General features: G+C 47.5%; 1 protein-coding gene across 1 annotated transcript in view; it reads left to right on the top strand.

Annotated features, from left to right (window-relative positions):
* LOC112264300 (protein spire homolog 1) overlaps nucleotides 1-14,070 on the top strand; it is a 122,134-nt gene that overhangs the window by 21,343 nt on the left and 86,721 nt on the right. The window contains 1 exon segment of the mRNA XM_042295048.1: nucleotides 1,687-1,718. Coding sequence (XP_042150982.1) covers nucleotides 1,687-1,718 — 32 coding nt within the window.

A 14,070-nucleotide genomic window follows, 5' to 3' on the forward strand; every position in this document is an offset into this window, starting at 1 on the left:
TGATGCTGCAGTGGTAGTGTATGTAGTGATGCTGCAGTGGTAGTTTATGTAGTGATGCTGCAGTGGTAGGGTATGTGTGTATGTAGTGATGCTGCAGTGGTAGGGTATGTGTGTATGTAGTGATGCTGCAGTGGTAGGGTATGTGTGTATGTAGTGATGCTGCAGTGGTAGGGTATGTGTGTATGTAGTGATGCTGCAGTGGTAGGGTGATGTGTGTATGTAGTGATGCTGCAGTGGTAGGGTATGTGTGTATGTAGTGATGCTGCAGTGGTAGGGTATGTGTGTATGTAGTGATGCTGCAGTGGTAGGGTATGTGTGTATGTAGTGATGCTGCAGTGGTAGGGTATGTGTGTATGTAGTGATGCTGCAGTGGTAGGGTAGTGTGTGTATGTAGTGATGCTGCAGTGGTAGGGTATGTAGTGATGCTGCAGTGGTAGGGTATGTAGTGATGCTGTGGTGGTAGGGTATGTGTGTATGTAGTGATGCTGCAGTGGTAGTGTATGTAGTGATGCTGCAGTGGTAGTGTGTATGTAGTGATGCTGCAGTGGTAAGGTATGTAGTGATGCTGCGGTGGTAGGGTATGTAGTGATGCTGCAGTGGTAGGGTGTGTGTGTATGTAGTGATGCTGCAGTGGTAGGGTATGTAGTGATGCTGCGGTGGTAGGGTATGTGTGTATGTAGTGATGCTGCAGTGGTAGGGTATGTAGTGATGCTGCGGTGGTAGGGTATGTGTAGTGATGCTGCGGTGGTAGGGTATGTGTGTATGTAGTGATGCTGCAGTGGTAGTGTATGTAGTGATGCTGCAGTGGTAGTGTATGTAGTGATGCAGTGTAGTGGTAGGGTATGTAGTGATGCTGCAGTGGTAGGGTGATGTGTGTATGTAGTGATGCTGCAGTGGTAGGGTATGTGTGTATGTAGTGGTAGGGTATGTGTGTGTGTGTAGTGATGCTGCGGTGGTAGGGTATGTGTGTATGTAGTGATGCTGCAGTGGTAGGGTATGTGTGTATGTAGTGATGCTGCAGTGGTAGGGTATGTGTGTATGTAGTGATGCTGCAGTGGTAGGGTATGTGTGTATGTAGTGATGCTGCAGTGGTAGGGTATGTGTGTATGTAGTGATGCTGCAGTGGTAGTGTATGTAGTGATGCTGCAGTGGTAGTGTATGTAGTGATGCTGCAGTTGTAGTGATGCTATGTAGTGATGCTGCAGTGGTAGGGTATGTAGTGATGCTGCAGTGGTAGGGTATGTAGTGATGCTGCAGTGGTAGGGTGATGCTGTGTATGTAGTGATGCTGCAGTGGTAGGGTATGTGTGTATGTAGTGATGCTGCAGTGGTAGGTATGTAGTGATGCTGCAGTGGTAGGGTATGTGTGTATGTAGTGATGCTGCAGTGGTAGGGTATGTGTGTATGTAGTGATGCTGCAGTGGTAGGGTATGTGTGTATGTAGTGATGCTGCAGTGGTAGGGTATGTGTGTGTGTGTGTAGTGATGCTGCAGTGGTAGGGTATGTGTGTGTGTAGTGATGCTGCGGTGGTAGGGTATGTGTGTATGTAGTGATGCTGCAGTGGTAGGGTATGTAGTGATGCTGCAGTGGTAGGGTATGTGTGTATGTAGTGATGCTGCAGTGGTAGGGTATTTGTGTATGTATGTAGTGATGCATATTTGACTAACACTTTCTTTTCTCTTTCCAGATAAATACAGACCTCCCAACACGTCCTTAGAGGTGAGTTACACGTCAAGGACTGTTTTGGTTTGTCAGATAAGGTTTCTACTGGTAGAGAATTAACCATGTTTCCATTGTTTTAAGGGTGCTTTAGAAACCAAGCTTGAATTTGTTCTACATTGTTCTAATGTAATTTTCTCATAGGCTTCTGCAGTAGTGTATTATTCCATCGTATGCATTTGTGTCTAACATGTAGTCAGCTGAGACCTGTTTGTATCAAGGTCCCACTGGGGGAATATTTGTTTAAGTGTGTGTTTCATGGAATGGAAATCATCCCAAATACAGAGCCCAGTGCCCACCATGGAAACCATGAATGACCATTTGTACCGAGTTGGCGTGACAACAGCATAGACGGCTTGGCGCTGAGATAAGGGTTTCTCTCTTTCCTTTATCACTCTCCAGCTCCCAGACATTTGATTGTCACAATGAATTGGAAGACTCTAGATATACACTTTTTTTGTTGCTTTTTTTCAGTGTTTACATTGAATTGGAAAAAAGCTAAATCACTGAAACTGACATTGAATCTCAATGGAATAAAACACTGACAGGAGTTGAGGCTGTGGAAATCTACCCACGCTGCACCTATGTCAATATAAGACTTGTCTGTAAACAATTGTTGGAAAAATTACTTGTCATGGACAAAGTAGATGTCCTAACCGACTTGCCAAAACTATAGTTTGTTAACAAGAAATTTGTGCAGTGGTTGAAAAACGAGTTTTAAAGACTCCAACCTAAGTGTATGTAAATTGCCGACTTCAACTGTAGACACATTCACACACTTTACTTTTTTTTTTGAAAGGGGAACAATGGCACAGTTTGGAAGTGGAATAGGCGAAGCATGAATATGTTAGCTACATGAACTACCTAAGAGAACATTTTAATGTAGCCGAAGATTATAGGGTCCCATAGGAAATACTGACCAACACTTTGGTTCCTAACCTGTCACAATAACTCGTCCCTAGCATTTGCATTCGTTGTCATGTTGAATACTGTATTTAAAGTGACCACTTATATTCTAACTATAGAATTATAATAAACATTATTTTTCTATGATTCCAACAGTTGACCCATGATTTTTCATCTAAATCGCATGTCAAATCAACATGGTTAAAAATAAGGTTAGACATATTTTGTCAATATCGTGTAGCCCAATGTGGCAGTGTGGAATTATTATTATTATTATTATTATTATTATTATATATATATTTTTAACAGTTTATTTAACTAGGCAAGTCAGTTTAAGAACTAATTCTTATTTACAATGACGGCCAAACCTGGACTACGCTGGGCCAATTGTGCGCTGCCCCATGCGACTCCAATCATGAAATGTTTGCAGAAATTGATAAATGCTGAAAATTGTTTTTGGTTGAAGTTTAATTGAACAGTTTAGTAAAAAATATATACAAATCTGAATCGAGAAATGACTTAGAATGTATGTGTTGCCTCCCTAGGGTCACGTACTGCTCATAAAGCATGAATTTATATTACCGTATTCAAAAACATATATATATATATAATACTGTCCATATTTTTAAAATACTGTGATATATTTAGAACATATCACCTGCTAGACTTGTTGGCCAAGAAGGTCATCTCTCTACTAACTAAGCCTACAAATAAGTCATTTCCTCATTGCGTTGTTTACTGTAGTTCATTTTGAGTCGTCATAACGGGACGTCAAGCCTACAGTTTGCTACATTCTAATATCCCAATGTAACAATGTAGGCTAATGATGTCATCTCTTTAGAACAGATTCTTGAATATTCTAACGACTTACTGTTTTGCCTATCGATTTCATCTCTCCCAAAATGTAAAGGGTCAGGGAATATAGCATAGGACTAAAGGCTAGCTTGTGCTTCTTATTGCACATCATGATGCTCCTTGTTGTTTATCATGTAAGTGAAGACTATCGACTGGTTTCATACTACATTAGTCTTGTTTATGCTCCGACAGTAGTGTTTTCATAATTTAGTCCGTTTGTAGCGGGTATGTACACGACCAGTCCAATGCCCCACCACTGTAAAGCTGGTTGACAGATGGTTTACAAACTAAGTGTACAACTTAAAACAATAAAATAACGCCAAACCAAACGTCACACACACTGCGGGATGCAACAGAGCCGTGCCCCCTCCCACACCAAACGTCACACACACTGCGGGATGCAACAGAGCCGTGCCCCCTCCCACACCAAACGTCACACACACTGCGGGATGCAACAGAGCCGTGCCCCCTCCCACACCAAACGTCACACACACTGCGGGATGCAACAGAGCCGTGCCCCCTCCCACACCAAACGTCACACACACTGCGGGATGCAACAGAGCCGTGCCCCTCCCACACCAAACGTCACATACTACACCAAACAAACTACCTTACACCACACTACCCTATATAGTACCTTACACCACACTACCCTACACCACACTACCCTACACCACACCACACTACCCTACACCACACCACACTACCCTACACCACACTACCCTACACCACACCACACTACCCTACACCACACCACCCTACCCTACACCACACCACACTACACTACCCCACACCACACTACCCCACACCACACTACACCACACCACACTACCCTACACCACACCACACTACCCCACACTACCCTACACCATACCACACTACCCTACACCATACCACACTACCCTACACCACACCACACTACCCTACACCACACACCCTACACCACACCAAACCACACTACCCTACACCATACCCACTACCACACTACCCTACACCACACTACCCTACACCACATTACCCTACACCATACCACACCACACTACCCTACACCACACCACACTACCCTATACCACACCACACTACCCTACACCACACCACCCTACACCACACCACACTACCCTACACCACACCACACTACCCTACACCACACTACCCTACACCACACACTACCCTACACCATACCACAATAACCTACACCATACCACACTACCCTACACCACACTACCCTACACCATACCACACTACCCTACACCACACTACCCTACACCACACTACCCTACACCATACCACACTACCCTACACCACCCTACCCTACACCACACTACCCTACCCTACACCACACACACTACCCTATATAGTACCTTACACCACACTACCCTACCCTACACCACACTACCCTACACCACACACACTACCCTATATAGAACCTTACACCACACTACCCTACACCACACACACTACCCTATATAGTACCTTACACCACACTACCCTACCCTACACCACACTACCCTACACCACACACACTACCCTATATAGAACCTTACACCACACTACCCTACACCACACACACTACCCTATATAGAACCTTACACCACACTGCCCTACACCACACACACTACCCTATATAGAACCTTACACCACACTGCCCTACACCATACTACACTGCACTGCCCTACACTACACCATACTATACTACACGGCACCATACCACACTGTGTTGCACGTATAGCGTAACATTTTACGTGGCGTCATTACATGTACAGCTTTGACATCAGTTTTGCACATCGGGCGTTAAACTAGACATTGGCCGGTACCGATGTTGACATTTTTGAGCTAATATCAGCTGATTACGATATGTTCACCGATATATTGTGCATCCCTGTACTACACCACACTCACTTTTAGTGAGCATTTCTCCTTTGCCAAGATAATCAGAGTATCAGAGACCAACAGGTAGGGAGGGGGGGGGTGCAGTGCATTCGGAAAGTTTTCTGGCCCTTTGTATTTTTCCACATTTTGTTACTTTACAGCCTTATTCTAAAATTGATTTTTTTTTTTAAATGCTCAGCTATCTACACACACAACCCCATAATGATGTCCAGTAAATTATGGATGACTGTGTGGTAATGCTCTCGGTAGCCAATGTGAGCAAGACCTTTTAAACAGGTCAACATTCACAAAGCCGCTGGGCCAGACGGATTACCAGAACGTGTACTCAAAGCATGAGAGGACCAACTGTCAAGTGCTTTCAGTGACATTTTAAAACCTCTCTGACCGAGTCTGTAAAACCTACATGTTTCTTGGCAGGCAGATATCCCTGCTGGCCAAGCCCTTCCTTACCCGGACGATGCTGGGCCAATTATGCGTCGCCCGATGGACCTCCCGGTCACGGCCGGCTGCGACAAGGGATGTTCTCTTGATAAGTGCCTGAATTGGACCAGTTTCCTGTTCTGCAAAGCATTTAAACTGTAACGAGGACTTTTGGGTGTCAGGAAAAATCTACATTATTTTCTTTAGAAATGTAGTGAAGTAAAAGTTGTCATTTTAAAAAGTAAAGTACAGATACCCCCCAAAAACGACTTATTTAGTACTTTAAAGTATTTTTGCTAAATTACTTAACACCACTGCTGATTTGAGGAATTCTCACCTTGACATGTTCAGTTATTTCACCCTCACTAGTTTATCCTGTACTGTTACGAAGATAAGGATTTCACTCTGTCTAGCGATTAGGCTTTCAGACCATACATTTTTATTTTCTTGGAAAGCTGTTTAACGTTATTATATGATACAATACCAGTACTTGTTGGGACTTTGACAAGTTGGAAATCCATCATCAGCTGATTTCAGCCAGTGGCTGTGGATTGACTACCTTTTGAATTGTATTTTGGCAGTTATTTTCCTCAAACTGTCTGCTAGCTTTCTAACCCTCACATACAGTTAAGATCCTCTTCAAATTCATTGTTTTACACCAATCATATTACAGTACTGCCAAACCCTGAGTGACCAAGATGGCTGACCCCTTTTATCCCATCAGAAGAAGTTTCACACACCTTTTTTCCCCGCACTATTGGTTAGAGCCTGTAAGTAAGTATTTCACTGTAAGGTTGTATTCAGCATTTCACTGTGAGGTCTACACCTGTTGTAGTCAGCATTTCACTGTAAGGTCTACACCTGTTGTAGTCAGCATTTCACTGTGAGGTCTATACCTGCTGTATTCAGCATTTCACTGTGAGGTCTACACCTGTTGTATTCAGACAAATAAACTTTAATTTGATGAGAGTAGCCCCAGTCCATCCCCAATCCAGCCCCAGTCTGAGGTGAAGTGATGAGACCAGCCCAGCCCCAGTCCAGCCCCAGTCTGAGGTGAAGTGATGAGAGCAGCCCAGCCCCAGTCCAGCCCCAGTCTGAGGTGAAGTGATGAGAGCAGCCCAGCCCAGCCCCAGTCTGAGGTGAAGTGATGAGAGCAGCCCCAGTCCAGCCCCAGTCTGAGGTGAAGTGATGAGAGCAGCCCCAGTCCAGCCCCAGTCTGAGGTGAAGTGATGAGAGCAGCCCCAGTCCAGCCCCAGTCTGAGGTGAAGTGATGAGAGCAGCCCCAGTCCAGCCCCAGTCTGAGGTGAAGTGATGAGAGCAGCCCCAGTCCAGCCCCAGTCTGAGGTGAAGTGATGAGAGCAGCCCCAGTCCAGCCCCAGTCTGAGGTGAAGTGATGAGAGCAGCCCCAGTCCAGCCCCAGTCCAGCCCCAGTCTGAGGTGAAGTGATGAGAGCAGCCCAGTCCAGCCCCAGTCTGAGGTGAAGTGATGAGAGCAGCCCCAGTCCAGCCCCAGTCTGAGGTGAAGTGATGAGAGCAGCCCCAGTCCAGCCCCAGTCTGAGGTGAAGTGATGAGAGCAGCCCCAGTCCAGCCCCAGTCCAGCCCCAGTCTGAGGTGAAGTGATGAGAGCAGCCCAGTCCAGCCCCAGTCTGGGGTGAAGTGATGAGAGCAGCCCCAGTCTGAGGTGAAGTGATGAGAGCAGCCCCAGTCCAGCCCCAGTCTGAGGTGAAGTGATGAAAGCAGCCCCAGTCCAGCCCCAGTCTGAGGTGAAGTGATGAGAGCAGCCCCAGTCCAGCCCCAGTCTGAGGTGAAGTGATGAGAGCAGCCCCAGTCTGAGGTGAAGTGATGAAAGCAGCCCCAGTCCAGCCCCAGTCTGAGGTGAAGTGATGAGAGCAGCCCCAATCCAGCCCCAGTCTGAGGTGAAGTGATGAGAGCAGCCCCAATCCAGCCCCAGTCTGAGGTGAAGTGATGAGAGCAGCCCCAATCCAGCCCCAGTCTGAGGTGAAGTGATGAGAGCAGCCCCAGTCCAGCCCCAGTCCAGCCCCAGTCTGAGGTGAAGTGATGAGAGCAGCCCAGTCCAGCCCCAGTCTGAGGTGAAGTGATGAGAGCAGCCCCAGTCCAGCCCCAGTCTGAGGTGAAGTGATGAGAGCAGCCCCAGTCCAGCCCCAGTCTGAGGTGAAGTGATGAGAGCAGCCCCAGTCCAGCCCCAGTCTGAGGTGAAGTGATGAGAGCAGCCCCAGTCCAGCCCCAGTCTGAGGTGAAGTGATGAGAGCAGCCCCAGTCCAGCCCCAGTCCAGCCCCAGTCTGAGGTGAAGTGATGAGAGCAGCCCAGTCCAGCCCCAGTCTGGGGTGAAGTGATGAGAGCAGCCCCAGTCTGAGGTGAAGTGATGAGAGCAGCCCCAGTCCAGCCCCAGTCTGAGGTGAAGTGATGAAAGCAGCCCCAGTCCAGCCCCAGTCTGAGGTGAAGTGATGAGAGCAGCCCCAGTCCAGCCCCAGTCTGAGGTGAAGTGATGAGAGCAGCCCCAGTCCAGCCCCAGTCTGAGGTGAAGTGATGAGAGCAGCCCCAGTCCAGCCCCAGTCTGAGGTGAAGTGATGAGAGCAGCCCCAGTCCAGCCCCAGTCTGAGGTGAAGTGATGAGAGCAGCCCCAGTCCAGCCCCAGTCTGAGGTGAAGTGATGAGAGCAGCCCCAGTCCAGCCCCAGTCCAGCCCCAGTCTGAGGTGAAGTGATGAGAGCAGCCCCAGTCCAGCCCCAGTCTGAGGTGAAGTGATGAGAGCAGCCCCAGTCCAGCCCCAGTCTGAGGTGAAGTGATGAGAGCAGCCCCAGTCCAGCCCCAGTCTGAGGTGAAGTGATGAGAGCAGCCCCAGTCCAGCCCCAGTCCAGCCCCAGTCTGAGGTGAAGTGATGAGAGCAGCCCAGTCCAGCCCCAGTCTGGGGTGAAGTGATGAGAGCAGCCCCAGTCTGAGGTGAAGTGATGAGAGCAGCCCCAGTCCAGCCCCAGTCTGAGGTGAAGTGATGAAAGCAGCCCCAGTCCAGCCCCAGTCTGAGGTGAAGTGATGAGAGCAGCCCCAGTCCAGCCCCAGTCTGAGGTGAAGTGATGAGAGCAGCCCCAGTCCAGCCCCAGTCTGAGGTGAAGTGATGAAAGCAGCCCCAGTCCAGCCCCAGTCTGAGGTGAAGTGATGAGAGCAGCCCCAATCCAGCCCCAGTCTGAGGTGAAGTGATGAGAGCAGCCCCAATCCAGCCCCAGTCTGAGGTGAAGTGATGTCCAGAGCAGCCCCCATGAGAGCAGCCCCAGTCCAGCCCCAGTCTGAGGTGAAGTGATGAGAGCAGCCCCAGTCCAGCCCCAGTCTGAGGTGAAGTGATGAGAGCAGCCCCAGTCCAGCCCCAGTCTGAGGTGAAGTGATGAGAGCAGCCCCAGTCCAGCCCCAGTCTGAGGTGAAGTGATGAGAGCAGCCCCAGTCCAGCCCCAGTCTGAGGTGAAGTGATGAGAGCAGCCCCAGTCCAGCCCCAGTCTGAGGTGAAGTGATGAGAGCAGCCCCAGTCCAGCCCCAGTCCAGCCCCAGTCTGAGGTGAAGTGATGAGAGCAGCCCAGTCCAGCCCCAGTCTGGGGTGAAGTGATGAGAGCAGCCCCAGTCTGAGGTGAAGTGATGAGAGCAGCCCCAGTCCAGCCCCAGTCTGAGGTGAAGTGATGAAAGCAGCCCCAGTCCAGCCCCAGTCTGAGGTGAAGTGATGAGAGCAGCCCCAGTCCAGCCCCAGTCTGAGGTGAAGTGATGAGAGCAGCCCCAGTCCAGCCCCAGTCTGAGGTGAAGTGATGAAAGCAGCCCCAGTCCAGCCCCAGTCTGAGGTGAAGTGATGAGAGCAGCCCCAATCCAGCCCCAGTCTGAGGTGAAGTGATGAGAGCAGCCCCAATCCAGCCCCAGTCTGAGGTGAAGTGATGAGAGCAGCCCCAATCCAGCCCCAGTCTGAGGTGAAGTGATGAGAGCAGCCCCAGTCCAGCCCCAGTCTGAGGTGAAGTGATGAGAGCAGCCCCAGTCCAGCCCCAGTCTGAGGTGAAGTGATGAGAGCAGCCCCAATCCAGCCCCAGTCTGAGGTGAAGTGATGAGCAGCAGCCCCAGTCTGAGGTGAAGTGATGAAAGCAGCCCCAGTCCAGCCCCAGTCTGAGGTGAAGTGATGAGAGCAGCCCCAATCCAGCCCCAGTCTGAGGTGAAGTGATGAGAGCAGCCCCAGTCCAGCCCCAGTCTGAGGTGAAGTGATGAGAGCAGTCCAGCCCAGCCCCTAATTAGCTGCTCATTATAGGCAGGTTTCTACATTGTGGTTGTGGACACAACCTACATTTATCGCAGTGTGTTTAGCAACATGGCCGCCCGTGGTTGTTTTCTTTTTCTTTTTTTTGTTGGATTTTACCCCTTTTTCTCCCCAATTTCGTGGTATCCAATTGTTTTTTAGTAGCTACTATCTTGTCTCATCGCTACAACTCCCGTACAGGCTCGGGAGAGACGAAGGTTGAAAGTCATGCGTCCTCCGATACACAACACAACCAAGCCGCACTGCTTCTTAACACAGCGCCATCCAACCCCAATGTGTCGGAGGAAACACCGTGCACCTGGCAATCTTGGTTAGCGCACACTGCACCCGGCCCGCCACAGGAGTCGCTGGTGCGCAGTGAGACAAGGATTTCCCTACCGGCCAAGCCATCCCTAACCCGGACGACGCTAGGCCAATTGTGCGTCGCCCCACGGACCTCCCGGTTACGACAGAGCCTGGGCGCGAACCCAGAGTCTGGTGGTACAGCGCCCTTAACCACTGCGCCACCCGGGAGGCCCCCGTGGTTGTTTTCTGGCTCTGTGTTGCCTGAAGCTGCTCAGCCCCCCTCTTTCCTTCAGCAACTCTCTAACTCCTACCCTCCTACCTGCCTGCCTGCCTGCCTCATTCCTCATTCCTCTGAGTCACAAGTCTTCAAATGAGATTCTGATGCTGATCTGTATTTGGAGAGAAGTCCTGTTTTTCCAGGAGTGTCTCTACACGCTTGAAGGGACTGAGTGTTCCCACTAAGTCTGCATTTCACACCGAATAGGTCCTGCTCAAATGTAGTGCACTACATGGGGAATAGGCTGCCATTTTGAATGTGCCCAGACCTCTAACCAAACCAGAGGAGTATCATGCCAAGCAGGATTGAGGAGTTAGCAAGGTAGCTTTGGTCAACTCTGAGTTCAACTCGGGATAACCGGTCATGTGAAAGTGTCTCACCTTTTAGCCAGGTACATTTCTATGGCAACAAATCCTTCAGAACGGTCCTGTTCTGGGGCAGGCTAGCACACGGCTAACTCTGCTTACCCTGAATGAAATGGCTGAGCTGAGCTGAGTTGAGGACCAATGAAATTAGTTTCCCTCCATCTTGCAAAGATTGCGTCATCATCCCCTTTATTTGCGGGAGACGACTGATTCAAATCAAATCAAATCAAATTTTATTTGTCACATACACATGGTTAGCAGATGTTAATGCGAGTGTAGCGAAATGCTTGTGCTTCTATTCTATACTTTTTTTGTGTTAAATAGTCATGTTCAAAATACCTTTCACATTCCACATTTAGTAATGACAGGATGCATTTTAAACTTCACACGCAGTAACACTTTTGTATGACTTAATAGAATAATTTTATCATAGAAGTGGGGAAAAGGCTGCTTGTGGATTGATAAGCATTGTAATTCTACGCCACTATGGCCTATTTATTGCCTGCCTCCTAATGCCTTTTGCACACACTGTATATAGTCTTTATTTTTTTCCTACTGTGTCATTGACCTGTTTACTGAGTTATTGGCTTGTTTATTCCATGTGTAACTCTGTGTTGGTGTTTGTGTCGCACTGCTTTGCTTTATCTTGGCCAGGTCTTACTTGCTATATTGTATTTACTTTGCCACCATGGCCTTTTTTGCCTTTACCTCCCTTCTCACCTCATTTGCTCACATTGTATATAGACTTGTTTATACTGTATTATTGACTGTATGTTTGTTTTACTCCATGTGTAACTCTGTGTCGTTGTATCTGTCGAACTGCTTTGCTTTTATCTTGGCCAGGTCGCAATTGTAAATGAGAACTTGTTCTCAACTTGCCTACCTGGTTAAATAAAGGTAAAATAAAAATAAAGAAAAATAAAGGGTTAGGGTTATATATATAATACCTGGTTAAATAAAGGGTTAGGGTTATATGTAGTGGGGAGAACAAGTATTTGATACACTGCCGATTTTGCAGGTTTTCCTACTTACAAAGCATGTAGACGTCTGTAATTTTTATCATAGGTACACTTCAACTGTGAGAGACGGAATCTAAAACAAAAATCCAGAAAATCACATTGTATGATTTTTAAGTAATTTATTTGCATTTTATTGCATGACGTAAGTATTTGATACATCAGAAAAGCAGAACTTAATATTTGGTACAGAATCCTTTGTTAGCAATTACAGAGATCATACGTTTCCTGTAGGACCAGACCTGGCAGTGTGGTGCCAGGCCAACAACCTCTACCTCAAAGTGAACAAGACAAAGGAGCTGATCGTGGACTACAGGAAAAGGTGGGCCGAACAGGCCCTCATTAACATCAACGGGGCTGTAGTGGAGCGGGTCGAGAGTTTTTCCAAGTTCCCTGGAGTCCACATCACTAACGAACTATCATGGTCCAAACTTACTAAGACAGTCGTGAAGAGGGCACGACAACCTTTTCCCCCACAGGAGACTGAAAAGATTTGGCGTGGGTCCCCAGATCCTCAGAGTTCTACAGGTGCACCATGGAGAGCATCCTGACTGGTTTCATCACCGCCTGCCTGGTATGGCAACTGAACGTAAAGGCTCCACAGAGGGTAATGCGAATGGCCCAGTACATCCCTGGGGCCAATCTTCCTGTCATCCAGGACATCTATAATAAGCGGTGTCAGAGGATAGCCCATAAAAGTCCAGTCCCCCAAGTCATGGACTGTTCTCTCTGCTATCGCACAGCAAGTGGTACCGGAGCGCCAAGTCTAGGACAAAAAGGCTCCTTAGCAGCTTCTACCCTCAAGACATAAGACTGCTGAACAATGAATCACCACTGGACTATTTACATTCACAACCCCCTTCCATTTGTTTTGTACACTGCTGCTATTAGCTGTTTATTATCTATACATACATAGCCTCGTTATCTATACATACATACCCCCTGTACGTAGCCTCGTTATTGTTACTTTTTATTTTATTTTTTTACTTTACTTTGTTTGGTAGATATTTTCTTAACTCTTTCTTGAACTGCACTGTTGGTTAAGGGCTTGTAAGTAATCATTTCACGGTAAGGTCTATACCTGTATTCAGCTTATGTGACAGATTAAACATATCGGACTATGCGCTACATGAGGTGTGCGACTATGATTTTGAAAAATGTTGGAAACAACAGCATGTGCTGTTTCCTTACGCTGTGCCTCACATACACATTTTTTGCAGATGTTATTGTCCTGTTGAAAAACAAATGATAGTCCCACTAAGCGCAACCCAGATGGGATGGCGTATCGCTGCAGAATGCTGTGGTAGCTATGCTGGTTAAGTGTGCCTTTTGAATAAATAAAAAAATCACAGACCGCGTCACCAGCAAAGCACCCCCACACCACCACCTTCATGCTTCACAGTGGGAACCACACATACGGAGATCATCCGTTCACCTACTCTGCGTCTCACAAAGAGACTCCTGTTAGAACCAAAAATCTCCAATTTAGACTCATCAGACCAAAGGACAGATTTCCACCGGTCTAATGTCCATTGCTCATGTTTCTTGGCTCAAGCAAGTCTCTTCTTCTTATTGTTGTGCTTTAGTAGGGGTTTCTTTGCAGCAATTCGACCATGAAGGCCTGATTCACGCAGTCTTCTCTGAACAGTTGATGTTGAGATAAGTCTGTTACTTGAACTCTGAGAAGCATTTATTTGGACTGCTATTTCTGGGGCTGGTAACTCTAATGAACTTATCCTCTGCAGCAGAGGTAACTCTAATGAACTTATCCTCTGCAGCAGAGGTAACTTTAGGTCTTCCATTCCTGTGGCGGTCCTCATTAGAGCCAGTTTCATCATATCTCTTGATGGTTTTTGCAACTGCACGTGAAAAAACGTTCAATGTTCTTGAATTTTTTCACATTGACTGACCATGTCTTAAAGTAATGCTGGACTGTACTTTCTTTTAGCTTATTTGAGCTGTTCTGTTCCATGGACTTCACCCTATTTGGTAAAATACCATCTTCTGTATACCTTGTCACAACACAACTGATTGCTTCT

The sequence above is a fragment of the Oncorhynchus tshawytscha genome, linkage group LG13 (assembly GCF_018296145.1).
Source record: "Oncorhynchus tshawytscha isolate Ot180627B linkage group LG13, Otsh_v2.0, whole genome shotgun sequence".
Lineage (NCBI taxonomy): Eukaryota > Metazoa > Chordata > Actinopteri > Salmoniformes > Salmonidae > Oncorhynchus > Oncorhynchus tshawytscha.